Source organism: Sceloporus occidentalis, unplaced genomic scaffold (genome assembly GCF_023333645.1).
Source record: "Sceloporus occidentalis isolate IW3139 unplaced genomic scaffold, rSceOcc1.0.p SCAF_42, whole genome shotgun sequence".
In the NCBI taxonomy this organism is placed as follows: Eukaryota; Metazoa; Chordata; class Lepidosauria; order Squamata; family Phrynosomatidae; genus Sceloporus; species Sceloporus occidentalis.
The window spans coordinates 3,180,692-3,199,860 of NW_028317022.1; the positions used below are offsets into that span (position 1 = coordinate 3,180,692).

The window sequence follows — 19,169 nt, forward strand, 5'->3', positions numbered from 1 at the left end:
GTGACCTTAACGTAACCGGACAGGAAAGCACCGACTGTTTTTTTTTTTTTTTTTCTGGTGGACTCCCCTCCTCTCGGAGAGAAAGAAAGCTGCGACGGAGAAGGAGGAGACGGTGTTTTTCTCCTCACGGAGCACGGTTCGCGCTGCCGCCGACACCTCTCCCGTAGTATCCAGCTGACACGAGGTGGGTGCAAACGGGGCTCGCGCACAGGCTCGGCCACCACGTGGGCCCTATACTGAGGGGAGGGGGGGGACTCTATTGGGCCTGTACGGTGAATAGACGTTGGTATTAGAGGAAGATGAGGTGTTTCGTGATACACGAGGTGCGGGTGGGAGTAACGCGTGACCCCGTTGGTAATAACGGAATACCATAAACGCAGCTCACGCCTTCTATGTGCAGTACCCGTGTGTATAGCCACGCGTGGTTTGTGTGGCGAGGCCCAAGCCGTTACATATGCGTTATCGAGTGCGTTGTGTGGGGGGCATGCAATCTGGTATTCCCTACGTGCGACCCTTACCCCCACCTCCGTTATCCGTTCGTGCAAATGGCTGGCGCCGTGCTGTACTAAACGTTAAGGAGCGGGTAGTCGCTAAACCCTGGTGTCCCGGGCCGCGGACAAAGGGAGGCCGAGTGCAGCCACTGTTCCCTCTCTCCTCTTCGCTCCCCCTCCCTCACCATACCACAGTCGCCGCCATGGGTGTGCGGCGCCTCCTCCCCTCCATACCCCGCCTCCTGCACCGCTCAGACCACAGCCAAGACGGGAGCCATCTTTGTTCGTTATTTTTTCCCCACTCTCTTCATACAGCTGCGCGGAAGTGGGTTGCGCGCTCTGGCTCCTCCCTCGTGTCGGTGTGGCCATGTGTGAGACTCACGCCCTTTTCCTTTCAATGGCATTCACTGCTCGGGCGGGGCTTGTTTCGTCGGGTTAGCTGCGACCCGGGCCTTGTCTGCTTGTGCTACGTCTAGTGGCGGGTGTTACCGCATGCAGGCTGTTTGTGACACCCACCAGCCGTCCTGCTTACCGAGGCCAGTCGTGCCTGTAAGGTGCAGCAGACAAAGGGCTCAAGAGATCACAGCCCTGTAATACAGCTCCATGTAATGCCGTTTAACATTCAATGTAACCGCTCATGCTTACGGAAAGTACGTAACGCAGAAATTCCATCACTACGCATACGATTAAAGATGTCATTACCAATGGCAAAGTGTACATGGCTGGTGTGATAGTGTATTTTCTTTTAGTGGAGTGTAGTAGGTTGACTTGTAGTATCTTTACAATATTTTGGTCCATCAGTTCAGGCTTCAATTTCATCAGAATGCACAGGACCTGCTGGTGTGTGTACATCGGCTCGCTCCACATTTTCACCTAGGGGCACCAAGTGAAGCCCTGCTTCTGTTTGGTCTTTCTCTGGCCCGAGGATCAGTGGCCGCGCTTTCCTTTCGCTCTCTACACACAAAAGGCTGTGGAGGACAGCCTTGCCCCTTCACAAAGCCACTCAGGAGAGTAACCATCCTTCTGAAGTATGCTGATGTGATTACCAAGGCGTGAGTGATACTGCCACCACCGCGTTGTTTGGTTTGTGTCACGCATAGCTTGTTCTGTTTTGGCCAAAAGCTCTATCTTGACCTTGCAACCAAAGTCATTTTCTTACCTCACACTCTAATGCGTTGCAGAAGATCCCACACATGATGCCATGATAGGGTTGACTGGTGCACCATAAATCTGCTCCCAGCCCCTGAACTCAGTAGCCTCTTCAGAGTTCTTATTGGCCTCCTTGTATCTTTTCTCACATGTCTTCTTGTTTGAGGGGGGTAACATTTTCTTGGTCTAGCAATACAATGGATGGACAGCTCTTCATTTTCCTTCAGATACCCAAGCCTAAACAATGAGCCTTCAACAGTGACCTATTAAGACATTCTGCTTACGCTCGTAAACTGGAGTTGAATTCTTATCCAAGCAGCGTTTACTTTATTCGCTACACATGGTTTTACCAAAATAAAACTGCCACCTTAGCAATAATTGGATTTGGATTTCATAGATTTTATATATATCGTATGGAACAAAACCTCAATGTACTATTGGTAATTCAGTAGCATGAGAAAATTGGTAAAGGGTCTGAGTGCTTTTGCAAGGTATTACATTTGTTTCAGGGAGGTCTACATTTAGCAGTCGGTCTTTGTATTGACAGGAAACACTAGCCACATACTGGCTTCTCTTTATCGTTTAGTAAAGGAAGTGCTGGTCGTTTTCCGTTATTTGGTAAAATGGGCCAGTATGTTACCGGCCCAATGAAGTAGAAATAATGCATGTATATTGGCATTGTATACAATCAAAGCTTCCCTCCACTTATGTTGTGTTAAGGAAATGGTATATTTGCACCTAAAGGAGTAAGACAGTCCAATCAAATAGTGTAAAAGCAAATTAACATTTTAGTTCTATGCTGACTACTAAGTGTCTACATGATTATGTTTTGTGAATACGCATGTGAAGTTGTGTCAAATACGCTGTGAATACACATGCATCTATTTGAGTTGGATAGATAGAATAATTTTTTATAAAATAGTGCTTGCCAGTAATTGAAGCTCGGTCACTGGAAATAAAAGTAATACTTATAAAATATACACAGCTTGCTGTCTGGTTTTCAGAAAAATGTGTCTTCACAGTAGTACATATGCCTATCCTGTATCACATTGCCACTGAATGCCAGGCGGCTGAGGGAGGCAGTTTCTTACACACTGTCAGTATTCCAAGATCCCACAATTCCAAATAAACACTAAAACCACTACTTGTTTCAGATCAACCCAGTGCCAAGCAGAACTTGTATGTCAGGCACATTGATACTTGGCGTGTAATTCCCTTTCTAAATGGGTGCTAGTAGGGATTTCTGTATGCAGTGGTCCTCTGAATGATTTTTGTATTGCCATTGGTTTAACACTACGGGAGTGTTTGCATTTTATTGCAAAGTAACTATATTCTAACTAGTCTTCTGTATGTGTATTTCTTGTAATTATTTTTTTCCCACTTTGGAAAGTTTCCCAATAAAAAGTTTAAGATCAAAGTAGAACAAAAACCGGGTAAGGTACTTACAGCACCAATGAGAGTAGGTGAAGGGTTAATCCCATGCAGTTTTTCTATCCAAAAATGTAAAACATTTTGTACTTGGTTCGAGTCCACATTACACAGCATTTAAGACAGCTATGAGTGATGCAATTCCCCCAGTGTTTTACATTTTTAGTAGAAAACTTTGATTCCCTCAACCATAACATCGAACACCTGAAGAAACCACAGTGCCCGAATGGCCCACATATTTTGTGGAATCTATTTGGGTGATAATCTTGGGAGTGTTTTTAATTCCATTTGACTGCTTTACAGGATTTTCTTGTTCCTCCAAGCGTATTCTGGAAATGGGCTCTGTAATAAAAAAAATGTTGTCCAAAAATAATATTCTATTTTAATCACGGGCTAGTAGTCGCATTTGGAACACTGCAATGGTCCTCTTATAAGTATGAGCAACAAAAAAGTGTAGACACATAACTGCAAGACTCATTGCATACATTATTTAATGAAGGTAAAAAAAACCACACCTGACACATTTTAAACGAGATGACAACTTTACTACCTATTTGAAATATTCCTACTTGTAGGGTTTTTCCCCTTTCTTCTCCCTCTTGCTTTATGTTATATAATCCTGTTTGAATGGATGTTTTCTTCCAAGTAAATAAGAAAAAAACACGATAGTTGGCCCCAATTCTTAAAAAGGCAGACGTTGGCGGGTATAATCAGTTGATTTCTGTGTTCTTCTTTTCAGATTGCGTTTAGTTAAGATGGATTTGGCCAACCACGGGCTTATCCTTCTGCAGCAACTCAATGCCCAAAGAGAGTTTGGCTTCCTGTGTGACTGCACAGTTGCCATTGGTGATGTCTACTTTAAAGCACACAAGTCTGTCCTTGCATCATTTTCCAATTATTTTAAGATGCTCTTCGTACACCAGACAAGGTAATGCTAAAATTGCAGGTTGTTTTGTTATTCAATGTAAAGTACTACATATTTATTCCTGACCGTTCTAATCCAAATCAGAAATGTTATCTTCAAATTACTGTACTTTATATGGAGGGCGTTACAGAGATTGTGCCACAGTTTGTTTATAATCATTGTGAAAATAAGACCCTGAAGTGTAACAAATCAGTCATTAACAGAGAAAACCCACCGGACCTTTCCATGAAATATACACACTGAGTTTGGCAATATACATAGTTTCACTGATGCCTCTGATTTTTGCAAACATCATCGTACACTGAGCTAAATTCTTGTTTGTGACCAACGCTAGATTTGTGTAAAAAAAGCACAACACTCCCAAGATCCTCTTTTAAACCAACCAATGTGTAGAAGCCAGTGTCAGTTATCCAAGTATGTCCAAAACCATATCTGTATAACATTGTGGTCGCTGTACCATATACCAAAACAACAACCCCATAGTCTGCAAATCTGGTTTTGTCATACATAGTATTTTGTCATACTGTAAGAAGCGCCATGTAAATTGTTGGCATTATATAAATAATAATATCTATGGAATAGCTGCAGCATGTTTAACGGTACAGAGATTAAAACCAATGAAAACAAGGTTGCATGTTTGGAGTTAAGTTCTACATGAATTTGTCCATTTACTACTATGTTTTTATACAGTACAGTAATAGGTGTATTTTTAATGCACAGAATGCTTGTGTTTTAGCCTGGGAGACCAATTGACTAGTGCAAGCTTGTGGCGGGAACCTCAAACAAGTTTTGAATCGTGTTGCCTAATAAAAGACCAACATAAATGTCTGAGTAAACTTGTATGTTGGGTTCTTATATTACATGGCAGTGTGCTCATGGCACACTTTAACAGAAGATTTTTTTTATTTTTTTTTTAAGCATTTTTTTTTTCTTACAGTGAATGTGTCCGCTTGAAATCAACAGACATCCAACCAGACATCTTCAGCTATCTTTTACACCTGATGTACACTGGCAAGATGGCACCTCAGCTCATCGACCCTGTCCGTCTGGAGCAAGGCATAAAGTTTCTGCATGCATTTCCTCTCATCCAAGAGGCTAGCCTTGCAAGTCATGGTGGGTTTTCTCACCCTGATCAAGTTTTCCCACTTGCATCTTCTCTATATGGTATTCAGATTGCAGATCACCAAATAAGGCCTCCAGCAAAAGTTGCAGCTGCTTCTGAAAAGGGGAGCCGTGATACTCGGCCACAAACTTCTAGGTTAAGTCAAGATACTGCATCTGAAAATGCTCAGATAACGCAGCTGTCATCTGCACTACCTGCCGCAAACCGGACAAATCTCACATTTTCTGAGCCTGTTAATACGCCGTTGTCTCCTGAGCCAGCCTCTTCTGTACTCCCCACAGCTGCCTCTATAGACGAAAACAGTATGGAGGAATCCCCGAACGAGGACCAGAACACTTCTCTGACAATAGCTCATGTTAAGCCCAGTATTATGAAAAGAAATGGAAGCTTCCCCAAATACTACGCCTGTCATCTTTGTGGGCGGCGCTTTAACCTGAGAAGCAGCCTACGGGAACATCTTCAGATCCATACTGGAATACCATTCACTACCACAACTGGCCAAACAGAGACCAGCCTTTCTCCTACATTCTGCAACAATGGAGCTGAAATTGGAAAAGAGTCAATGGATACAGCTGAGGCAGGTATCATTAGTGACAGTGACATGCCACAGATCTCGGACTCTCCAAACATTGATGGGCAGCAGCAGTCTGACACCCCACCTCCTACAGACATAGCAGACATAGATAATTTAGAGCAAACAGATCAAGAAAGAGAAGTAAAGCGAAGAAAGTATGAATGTACCATCTGCGGGCGTAAATTTATCCAGAAGAGCCATTGGAGGGAACACATGTACATTCACACGGGCAAACCATTCAAATGCAGCACCTGTGACAAGAGTTTCTGTAGGGCAAACCAAGCTGCTCGCCATGTGTGTCTTAAGAGCTCGGATACCTACACAGTAGTGGACAAGCAGACTCTGGAACTGTGCTCGTTTGATGAAGGCAGTCAGATGGACAACATGCTAGTCCAGACAAATAAACGTTACAAATGCAACCTTTGTGACAAAATATTCTCTACACCCAATGAGGTGGTCAAACATACGTGCCAAGGCCAAAGTTCAGATGTCTTTGCATTGGAAGAGGAAGGAAAGTCCATGTTGAGTGGTGGGGACTCAGAAGCTGCAGACAATGAGAACTCTATGATAACTTCTATTAAGAAAGAGCAAGAAACGGTGCTAGATTAGTTTTGATTGCTATGATTTTTTTTTCTTGCTAAGTACTCCCCTACCCTTAAAATGTCTAGAATTTTCCGTCCCTTTTACCATTCTCTGCAACATAGGTTTTGGAGTAGAGGGCAAATCCCTAACTTTTTCCTCAAAATGGAGAGGAAAAAATGCAAAACACCTGTCCTTGGTAAAACGTTTATAAACTCCACAGTGTATTGCATATTTTATATAATTATGATTTTTTTTATTTGATTTTTTTTTTTGTAATAGAACTGGAAAGATTGAATGGCCTCTGTTTATGTCCGTAGAACTACTGAGGTTTAATAGATTAAAACAAGTTATTCGTAGATGGGGATTGTTGAAATGTTTTTGTGTATAATGGGAAGCGAGTATTCTCAGTGAGATTACATTTAATAAATTTAAATAAATATACATGTTTATTACATCTTGCTTCTTGGTGCAAATGGGACAAACTTCATTTGTAGAAGACTGTTCATGGTAAAACAGATTTAGACAAGTCAGAATAGCCCTTTTAAGAGATTTTGTTACTCAAAGGTTACTTTAATTGCATCTTCAACTCCCTTGTAAAGAAAACTTGACATAGTTTATTAAGTCCAATTTATAACCATAGAGGGGGTATTTTCTTTCTTTTATTTCTCTATCATTGACTTCATTAATATTTCATAGAGCTGTTGTCAGGTAGGACGGCCACCACCAGGATCACATTTGAAGTGTGTTAAATACAGTCTCAACATGAAATTTAAGATTATTCATGTCTGTACCTTTAATGCGGCTCCAAAACCTAGAAAACTTGGAGTAGTATTCCAAAAAGAAAAGCCATATTTTAATAATGGTAAAACTTTTTAATGCCGTTTTTCCATTCATTGTTTGAAAATCTATTTTACAATATGAATTTCTTCCCACTAAATGCCACTGTTTTTTTATTTTTATTTATCTTTAATCGAATGCATGTATATTGGAACATTATTGTCAATTCCAAAATATTTTCATACTAGCCTGTTGTGCCTTAAAGCTTCCATAGCTACCTGCATTGATCAAAGTCATATTCATATTTCTTTTTTAGGTCATTTAATTTTTAATTACAAAAATAACTAAAGGTGAGGCTATGTCCTGCACACATGATCCTTTTTTTTTCTTTATATTACAAGTATTCCATTGTCACTTAACACCTGTTTTCGAAGCTTTATTTGTTTTACTTCCATATTTCGGAAAGAAATCTAAATGTGAAATATTGTGGGTTCTTACATGGCTCCACTTTTTTAATGTATGTAATGCTGTTTTATAAACCTTATTGGTTTCTGAATGTTTCTGGGATGTTCCATTGTTCTAGTTACTAGCTCCTTCATCGAAAACAGCATGGATTGTTTTTTATAGTTTTGCTATGTCGCCTTTATTTTTAAATAATATTTAGAAGCCGCACGTCTAGGAGAGACCCTTCCGTTAACCTGTTGCTTGATATATGTTGTCACGCATATGAATTTTATTTTCTTCAAAATAAAGCAATTTTTCATAAAAAGTTTAGAATTTTTCAAACCCACTTGGTTACTATTTTACTAATATCTTCCCTTTAACCTCTTCACGACTGGTTTTTTTTTATTTTTTAACCACGTTTGCACTAAAGGACCAGACCGTTTTTGTCCTTTTGATTGCCCACTAACTCATTTAGTGCACCTCCACACATTATATATTGGGTTTTTTTCAGCACAAGTAGGGCTTTCTTTTGAAATAATAATAATTATTTATATATAAACCATCATTTAGTATGGAAAATATCTAAAAATGTAGGGAAAGGTATGGGAAAAAAAATGAAACTATATATATATATATATATATATATATATATATATATATATATATATATATATATATATATATATATATATATATATATATATATATATATATATATATATATATATATATATATATGAGTGCAAATGGGAAAAAACCTCCAAAAGTGTACTTAGGTATTTGTCCTGTTTTTGGTAGCGCCTCATATGCCTGGTATTTTCATTTATTTTGGCACTTATAGGGTTAAACTAGATTTTAAAAAAAATTGGTATGCTGGGAATAGCGACCCAATAGCGGACAGGGAAAAGAAACTGCTAAACAAAAGTATATATTTTTTGAAAGATGACGTCCCAAAGTATTTTACTAGGGGCATTTTAACACTTTTGATTTAACCATTTTAGTGCCAGTATATCCTAAACATTGCAGTAAAATTTCATTTTTTTTGTTTTTCTTCATTTTTAACAAACCCATTCTATCCAAACACAGTATTTCAGTATTTTTTTTTCCTGGGTACATAATCACACAACTTGTGATTTGTATTTAGAAACACCCCCCAATTATAGGAATACCCCATATACATGGGTAGGGTATGTCTCTTTGGCACTGCAGGTTCAAAATTGGAACATGCGCATTTCAGTTTTCAAACATGGAATGCTTTGACAGATCAGTTTGTTGGGTCCAGGTTTCATATTTGGGTCCAGGTCCCATATTTCATTTTAACCCCTAAAACTACCGTATTTGCTCGATTATAAGATGAGGTGGTTTTCAGAGCAAATGCTCTGAAAAATACCCGTCTTATAATCGGGGTCGTCTTATAATCAGACCTCAAATGGGTCTGACTATGAGACTAAGATCCTCCCCCCCCCCTTACCGGTGCTTCTGAGTCCCCGGTGTGTAGCCATCTACGAGATTCGCGTAGGCAACTTCCGCTGCAGCCGCAAGGAGGTGCGGTTAGCAGCGGGGGTTGTCTGCGTCTATCGCGCAGACCTTCCCCGGCTGTCAGAGATCAGAGTTCCCCTCACTGGGGAATTCTTTTTTACTCTTTTAATGCTGATGCTCCAATGGAGCACAGCATTGACTGATATTTAGTCCCCACAAGCTTGTGGCAAACCACAGCAGCCGAGCCCTGTACAAAACTGGTATTGAAGGGGTTAATGCTGCACTGGCGCTGTCATGGAGCGATCAGGCAGCAAACAACCCCCTTCACTGAAGCTGCCTGTGGCAGCTGAAAACACGAATGCTGGTTTGCCGGCGATTGCATTTTGAGCCTACAGAATCGCTCCGTGGGAGTGACCAAAGGCTCTGGGTGGCTGTGATGGTCTACCCAGACACCTGGGCAGACAGCAGCGGCACCCCCGCAATCACCACATTTGTGGCGACGTGGGGGCATTTTTTTGGGATGACGTATCTGGTATGTCCCGGTCTGCAGGTACCATATAACCATGGCGTACCAGGTATGTCCTGGTCTCGAAGGGGTTAAAGTATCTTTAACACCTTTTTTATTTTTGACTACAGCCAAACCTCAAATCCTACCCATGTATATTTCTTATTTTACTCAGTAAGCACAATAAGGTAGGTTTATTTTGAGTGTAGAACTGTAGAGATTTCAGAAAAGTGACAGGCCTGCATAAACACCATAATTTTAGTCCCCATAGGCACTGTGGGTCACAAGAGAGTAGTTCCTTCCATCACATGGAAAGGAGGATCTAAACATATTAACACCTCTCCTGGAGATCAGTGTGTTTTTCTAACATAGGTAGGAAAGCAGTACTCTGGCCCAGTTTGTTGTTATTGTCAAGGCCCCATCAGGAGCCTTCTTTGCGCCTACTTCCCACAGTAGCAACCACGGAGGGACAGTGTGCTTGCGCATTATATACAACGGCTTTTGGATATTCTTGGTCCTCTATCCAAAAAGGTGAACCTCTGAATTCTTCAAGGAGTGGTCGCAAGAGTACTGTATGCCCTGAGGCTGGGCAAGTGAAGAAAAAAATAATCTTATTGCTTTTGCTCCCCTTACCACCTCCATCAGTATGTGCTCAGATGTATAGCTAAAAAGAAAAGTACTAATGTCATGCATCCACATTTTTGTTACCAAGGTTTAGATATTAATGGCTGTGTGTTGAGTTATTTGTAAGAGAACAGCAAATTTACACTGTTATACAGGCTGTACACTCACTACTTTACATTGTACCAGAGTGTCATTGCAGAGTTGGGGTAAAAGTGTGGCTGTAAAGAAGGCTCTGGGGTAAGGTGTGTGTGTGTGTGTGTGTGTGTGTGTGTGTGTGTTAACATGAGTGTGTATATTAGTATGAACGTGTATGCTTCCAGTGGTGTAACTAGAGGTGACCTGTCCCGGGACGACCTGTTGTCCCTGTCTCCTCTGTTCAAAATTGTTCAGAAAGGGCCTTCCTTCTCCAGACAACTTTGAACCAGCATGGTGATACAGGAGCGCAACAGGGTCACGTTACGTTGCGACCCTGCTGTGAAACCAAGGCCGCTTGTACGCCTGCAGGTAAGGTAAGGTGTAGTATGCGTGTGAGTGTGGATGTCTATGTGTAAGTGTATATGAGCATTAATGTCTAGGTTTATGTATATGTAAATGCGAGCATGAATGTCTATGTATAGGTGTATGTATGTATCAAATCTTATTTATGAGATTTATATTCACCTGTAGGTTATAACAGAATGGCACAATCATAAAACAAAACATGTCAACAAAGAAAAAATGAAGTGGCCCCTGTTCAAAAGTCGGCATACCCTTAGTTCTTAATACCGTGTATTGACCCCTTTAGCTTCAATGCCAGCATGCAGTCTTTTGTAATAGTTGTCTATGAGGCCCCAAATTCTTGCAGGTGGTATAGCTGCCCATTCGTCATGGCGAATGCCTCCAGGTCATGCAAAATCTTTGGCTGTCTTGCATGAACAGCATGTTTGAGATCACCTCAGACTGGCTGTATAATATTAAGGTCAGGATACTGTGATGGCCACTCCAGAACCTTCAACTTATTCTGCTGTAACCACTGGAGGGTCAACTTGTGCTTAGGGTCATTGTCGTGCTGGAAAGTCCAAGAGCGTCCCATGCGCAGCTTTTGTGCGGAAGAATGCAAATTGTCTGCCAGTATTTTCTGATAACATGCTGCATTCATCTTGCCATCAATTTTCACAAGATTACCTGTACCTTTAGAGCTCACCCCCCACAGAGGGGATGGTATTCTTTTCACTATAGGTCTTGTTGACCCCTCTCAAAACATAGCGGTTATGGTTGTGACCATAAAGCTCTATTTTGGTCTCGTCACTCCATATTACAGTGTGCCCAAAGCTGTGAGGCGTGTCAAGGTGTTGTCAGGCATATTGTAACCAGGCTTTTCTTGTGGCATTTGTGCAGTAAAGGCTTCTTTCTGGCAACTCGACCATGCAGCTCATTTTTGTTCATTTGCTCATTTTTTGTATCATCGTATTGTGCTCCTTGAAACAACCACACCGTCTTTTTCCAGAGCAGCCTGTATTTCTCCTGAGGTTTCCTGTGGCGTTTTCCTTTGTGTCCCGACCAATTCTTCTGGCTGTTGTGCCTGAAATCTTTCTTGGTGTATCTGGCCTTGGCTTGGTATCAAGGGATCCCCAAATTTTCCACTTCTTAATTAGTGATTGAACAGTACTGACTGGGATTTTCAAGGCTTTTGATATCTTTTTATATCCCTTTCCATCTTTATAAAGTCCCATTACCTTGTTAGGCAGGTCTTTTGACCGTTCTTTTCTGCTCCCCATGGCTCAGTATCTAGTCTGCTCAGTGCGTCCATGTGAGAGCTAACAAACTCATTGACTATTTATACACAGAAACTAATCGCAATTTAAAAAGCCAGTTGTGGGAAATAAACCTTTAAATGATATTTTAACCTGTGTGTCTCACCTTGTGTGTCTGTAACAAGGCCAAACATTCAAGGGTATGCAAACTTATGATCAGGGCCATTTGGGTGATATTTGTTATCATTAAGATTTAAAAAGGAGTCAAACAACTATGTGATATTACATTTTCACATGATCACTAGCCTTAAATAAAAGACTGATTTTTTGCATGATCAGTCATTTTTAAAATCAATGTCAACATTTCACAATTTCTGCCAGGGTATGCAAATGTTTGAGCACAACTGTATGTATAAGTGTGTGTTAACATGAATCTGTATGTGAAAGCATTTGTATGTACGAGCATGAATGTGTAAGTGCGTTAGAATAGATGTGTATGTTTAAGTGTTTGTGTGAGAATGTATGTGCGTGAGTGTATGTGATAACAAATGGATGAATGTGTATATATATGTGGTTTGAGAGGGAGTGTGTTAGAATGAGTGTGAGCGAGTATGAGTAAGTATGTGTGTTAGCATGTGTAAGGGGGAAAGAAGGCACAGACAAGCTGTTTGGGGACAAATATAGGACAGGCAGTGTTTGGGAGTTAGCATGGCACTGATCTACTTGGGGAAAAGGTGGCACTCAAAAGGTGTTTGGGGGCAAATGTGGCACTGTGGGACATGTTGCTTGGTGTAGTTGGGGTTTCTAGTTACTCCCCTAAATGTGTGTGTTAGAGGGAGTGTGTAAGGGTATGTTAAAGTGCCTGTTGGTGTGAGTATGTGTGTATGTTAGTGTGAGTGTATACGTTTCTACAAGTGTGAGACGTGTGTAAATGTGTGTGCCAGTGCATATGTTAGTTACCCGGTTTGAGGGCAAGTGGCTGATGGGGCCACTTGACTTTACCTGCCCCCCAGGCCAGAAGGTGCCCTTCTCCTGATATTTTCTATACAATATACAATTTTACCTGAAAAATAAAACAAGAACATTACATGTTGTCTGGAGAGATTTCAATAGTTTATTTTGCCCAATAAAGAGCCCTTCAGCATAATGACACATACATAATGAACATTTTTTTATTTTATTTTTCATTTTGAGCCATTAACTTATAATACATTTTTAAACACATTTGCTGCAAGAGTCTCCACTTTCTATGCTCAGAGCAACTCTCGGCAGGTCTCTGTAATACTAATGAATTTAACCGTTTGAGTGCATAGGAGGCGAGCAACACGTTGCCCTACAACCCATTCCGCACTGTATGGGTTAAATTATGTTTTACACCTATTCAAAATGTATTTTTTTATTTACAAAAATAATCATTTACCTAAGGTTACCCCCCTTTTTTCCCCATTATGCTGACATTGTTTAGTTCAAGTACACGTAAGTAAATTAACGCTACACAATCTAAAGTATTTCTGTATTTTAATCATTGTTTTGCTTTATTTTTTGGATCAGATGCGATTTACACACGCAGAATTGCAAGCCCTAGAAATGCATATCCCTGTAGTAACCAGAGCTTTTTTGAGTCACATCTGCAAAGAAGCCTGTGTATAGAGCAATTACATCTTGACACTGCAAAGATTAATGCACGCATTTATTCATATATAGGAATAATAATAAAAAAAAAACTGCAATAGGTATTTTCTTTTTCCAAAGTTGGGATAGATATTAATTATGTACAATTTCTTAACCATGCCTTTTATTGGTAACTTTTGTCTATACATGTTGAGCTTTTACAGTGTTCAGTATTAGAGCAAGAATCGCATAAAATGGAGTGAGCTACTACATTTACTCACTACTCACAGCAGGAGGCGAGAGAGATCCAAACTATATAATCATAAACAGACAGGTAATTGGCGTTTACTTAATGGTTTTGTATCAGTTTGGATATTTTGATTTAAAAAAAAAGAAAACTTGTTTCAAATTGAGGTAAATAATGTCATGATAATTAAAATAGGCCACTTATTTTTTATTTTTTTTTAAGTACTTTTAAGTCTAGAAACAAAACACTTTGAAGTCACTTAATTTCTATCACCAGTCTTGTAAATGGCACTGCTGATTTTCAGTCGAACGGATGACTTTTTTTTAGAGACAAAACTCTAAGAGGACCTTTGCCAGTATCACAGCACTTTGCATGGAGTATTACACACCTTATTGCAGCTACATTGTTGTTTTATTTAGAAAATAACTACTGGTAGGTTGGATGATGGTTTCTAGTACTAACAGTAACTCTTTACATCGTGGATTAACATTTGACAGCAGATAAGAACCATTTGCCCAATGTAGTCTATGCCAGACCTTAATCAGTCCTTGGTCTTGTCTCAGGTTTGAGATAGCTTGCATGTTTATATTCCCTTACTGTCTTAATTTCTACTACTTCTGCTGCTAAGCTGTTCCCCTCTTACCTACCACCTTCTTAGTAAAGTAACCTAAAGGTTTGGCAAAGGTGAAACAACCCACTTCCTTCAAAATTGTGGGTTTTTTCTTAAAAGGACATTTGCTGGTGTAGTCAACATTTCTACTAGATCACTGTATCAGAAAAAAATGGTTCTCTTCAAGAGGAACATGAACCAATTTATGCAATTAAAAGTATGTAGCTATGTTCTCATTACTCGTATATAAAAACGGTTACTTATATAAAGAATCCAGCGCTAAAAGCGTGTTTTCACCTGCCCACTGGGACCTGACACCATTGACTCTTCTAGTTGACTTCTACACTGTGCAGTGGTGTCCTGTGCCCTTGGGGTGAAAGTGGACAGGTCATATACCCTATATACACATATATAATTGAGAAGTCCACAATTCTAACAATTAATAGCAATTGTACCGGTTTGAACATTTAACCCACATCTTTTCACCTTTTAAAAGGAAACGGAAAAATCCATATTTGTGCTTAACAACATCAATGCATTGGCTTATTATTTATAATGGCAAAATGTTAAAACGAGGGAATTGGCATGGGAGTTGTAAAGGTATATTTCTCCTTCTATCTTGTCCCAGAAATGATCCACATTTGCCTTTTTCTAAAACTTCCTGTTTATTATATTATATCATTTATGACGTCAGAACTCTCTCTGGTACCTATATACTAGAACAAAGCGTGTAGAGCAAATATAGTAGACAGAAAATTGGGGAATCGCCAATGTCTGCCCCGCTTTCAATAAAAGTATCTGTGGCAAGTTTGTATTGTGTGGCAGGGAGCTTCTGGTTTTCCTTTAATTCTACTGATGAGGACACCAGTTGAGTTAATATACTAAATTTCTGGAACATTTGAAGGAAATGGGAAACATGGCATCTTAAGTAGTCTAATCCAGTTTGATAAACATGACATATCAGTAAAAAAATACATTTACCTTTGATGATTAAAATACACATTTTTTCCAACTTTTTATTACACTTTTGATCCATTTCACAGTTAATATCTATTTACAGATTCTTTGATTGTTTAACTTTGAGGCAGCAGATAGTCACACACTCACAGAATTGAAAATGGCACATTTTTTTGTATTTTTTTTTTGTTTTTGTTTACCATTAGGCTAGAGTGAGGGATGGCTGATTATCTACATTAATCTACATCAGGTAAAGACGCCAGCTGTGTTAAAGAGAAACAAACATAAATAAAATACTCTTTAAGAGAATAGAACATGGTTGCCATCAATGTGGAATGAGTACCAAGTCAAGCAAACTACTTTAGAGGCCACTTCATTTGGCAAAACATACATTTCCGAAGCAATTAAAGAAACATATTATTAAGTACGGTTCTATGTCTTAAGTCTTTTCGCCAGCAACCAAAGACAAGTGATGAGCAGCCATTTTGTAAGCAACCTTGTCCACTCAAACAGCTGCCTGATGGCTACACAGCTTCCCAGAGATTATACAGTAAAAACAACAAAATTATTTCTTCAAAAACAAGTGCGCTTTAATACATTTCTTTCTAGTAACATATACTTGCTTATTTACAGGCACATACATTTAATAATGCCCATACCTAGCAGGACATCCGGTTGTAATAAAAAAAAAAAATTAATCCAAAAAAATCTGGTTAAATAGAAAAGAAAAAAAAGTCAAGCCTACAATGTGAAATACATTTATGTCCAAGAAGGGCATAACATGTAGAAGAGACTGAACAACTTTATGATGGAAGGAAAATTGTACAAGACACAAGTGAGAAGAATTTCGAGCAGAAATTAGTGAAAAACTGTTGGCCTTTCATTACATGTCTTGAGTAACATAAAAGTGAAGGAGAGGTGGCGGCCAATCGTACTTTGTGCGTTACTCGGTCTAAGACCAGCCATGTCACTGTCTTATCGCCCAGGGTAAATGGTGACTTTTTACATATCATTAACGTGGTGGTGCTTGGCCTTCAACGGGGATCTAATAATGAAAAACTATAGCGAAAAAGGACAAATGTAAATGATGTGCAGTTAATTTACACAATCTCAAAATATCTTACCGACCATAAACCACTTCCACCAAAAAAGCCATAACTAATGCTAAAACAAATTGGCTCAAAGGATGTCAGACAGACAAAATGGCTGAATGGATGTCAGGAGCCTTTGGTTACTACTGGTTGAACGTTAGCCAATTGAATAATGGTTCTTAAATGTGTGTGTGTAAACGTATATATATAACTAGTTTTTATAAACATATAATATACACTAATGCTGGAGTAGTAATAGCCTGAAAGCACTCAAGTGTTTCACATTTTCTAGTTTGGTAGGATCAACACATAAAAAACAAAGGGACTTGTGATTATTTAACCGTTTTGAAAGAGGCTATAAAGTGTGCCATTATAATTAAGTGTAAATCGGTTCTTTTGATACAGGTCCTGCAAGTAACACAGCAGCAACTTAATACATAGAAACGCAGCCAATTATGATTGTGCCATGCACCGGAAAATCGAATAGCTTTGTATATATTGTATACATATTTGATCCGTTTGCATCACAAAGATGCTTGTCGCTTTCAAGAAAGCTATAGGATCAGATCTGCAAGTACAAATATTACAGGTTTCCCCACCTGTAAATAAAAATCAATGCATTTGTAGGTGAATTGCGTGTAAAGAAATATAGTCAGGGTCTAACCAAAGGTGGGTCAACCTAACACTTATCCACACCAACTCATCTCAACTGGTGCTCCTAGCGCTCTACCCAAGCAAATTCGTTAAGACTAATGTTTACATCATCTATTTCCCTTGGACATTCGTTTCACATTTAAAACGTGATTGATATCATCTACGTGACAGCAATGTTAGATACATGCATTAAATACGGTCTACAACATGGAGATTTTTTCCCCAAATATGGCAGCTGCAGTAGAACAGCCCTTATATTATACACATAAATAATTTCTGTATACTATATTTTAATGTAGATTAAAAAAAACAATATAAATTCCCTAGTTCTTTCATTCTAAGAATTATCTTAATTATCTTTAAAGTTTGTTGTTCATTCGTTATATTCGTTGTTGTATAAGGATCTGAAAAATAACTTTATTAACACGTTAACGCTGTGAACATTAACCGGGAAGTATACAGATCACATAACTTTCAGTTGGAGACAAATTCAATATGCTCTTTTGTCTTTGATAAGGGCAGCTGGGACTGGCCTCAAGAGGAGGGCCAGAGTTTGCAGGGGAAGGGGGTCTGCTTGGCCTGCAAAACAATGATCCAATTACAGGATGTCAAGAAGGGCAGATGGGGAAGCTCGACAATTATGCTGAATGCGGGGGCTGTCAAACAAGGCAGCCACACTTAACTAGTGTAACAACACAGTAGCACTGCCCTTTTGCACGCAAAAAAGTTGTTTCAGATAGGAAATACAGTATTAAGTACTCAATAGGTAAATTCGCACATAGGCCATGCCGCCTTTAGAACATTTCTTACATAAGTAGCTGCCACAGTTTCATGACCACTATTACGGGGCATCTCTGGTATGGCCTTGCATGGCATATCTAGATGCCTATGCAGAAAGAGTTAAATGTATGTATGGCATATATCGTTATAACATATATACGCTACCAGGGGGGTGGAAATACCGGCTTGAACTGGGGTCATAGTTCCCCTAATAACTGCCCTGCTAATTTCAAGGCATTCACCATAAAACGAATATATGTCACAGTGTTTGGGACATGCATTTCGAATTGGAAATAAATAACCAAAACATTAAATGAACCATGTCCTCTTAGCAACACTATAAAAATACCATATGCAAATTAACTACTGCACTGCAGCTCTTCATTTGCATATGAAGTCAGATTTTAAAGTCACAGAATAGCTATTTCAATGAAAACAATTTTTCCTATTAGTATTTTAACTTAATATTGAGTCTGCATTTGCCATTTTTTAACACATAAAAACCTGCCCAGGACTGGTTTTGATAAAATATTTAATTTGTTGGCCCATAAGGTGCTGCATTATGATAACGGGAGTAACAAGGGTAAGGCACAAAATTAATGAAAATTAATGAAAATTGTATTAATTATTAGACTTGTAACTAGAATCCAACAATTTAATACAGACATTAAGGTATATAACTTATAGGAACATCAAGCATGCTCATGATGCGCATGCTCATGATGCTCCTGCTTACACCTATGATAATTTTTCTTAGCGTGCCTTTTATACGTAAATTTCAATATCACTGTTTTAATCATATTATCCTAAAAACATAATTAAACTGGCATTATATGATGACATCAACACAATTTGGGGCTAAAACATTTCAATAATTAATCAGAAATATTAAATGTATATAATATATTTATATATTATGTATGTATATATATATATATATATATGTTTAGAATACATATATTTATTTTTTATATATATAAAAATACAAATTAAACAGCTACTTTAGAGAAAAAATATGAAAATATAGGGGGTTATTAACATAAAGGGGGCTATATTAAATATGTCCAATGGTCTGTTATTAAATATGGCCTATAATTTGTATAGCACTTCCAAACATATGAAAATGATGATTGACTAAGATCAGTAACATCAAGTATTACATAATAACTTATTTTAAATTAATATTCCAAATAATTTAAATGGATTCTATACTATGTGTAATCAAATACAGTTTTTAATTGCATTTTGAAGCATTTAGGTGTATAGAAGTTGTATAAGGAATTCTGTATATGACAATGGAGTTAACCTCTTAACATCAGGCTAGCTTGCAACAATGTCACTCTTATACTTATATTTACTGTAAAATAGTACAAGCAAATAAAAAT

The 19,169-nt window shown here is 38.7% G+C and overlaps 1 protein-coding gene across 1 annotated transcript; it reads left to right on the top strand.

Annotated features, from left to right (window-relative positions):
- Positions 1-3,823: 3,823 nt before the first annotated feature.
- On the top strand, positions 3,824-6,299 carry LOC149289876 (zinc finger and BTB domain-containing protein 2-like). The gene is made up of 2 exons (XM_089490173.1): positions 3,824-3,996; positions 4,931-6,299. Exons 1-2 carry the CDS (start codon positions 3,824-3,826, stop codon positions 6,297-6,299), a joined length of 1,542 nt encoding a protein of 513 aa, XP_089346299.1.
- Positions 6,300-19,169: the final 12,870 nt, after the last annotated feature.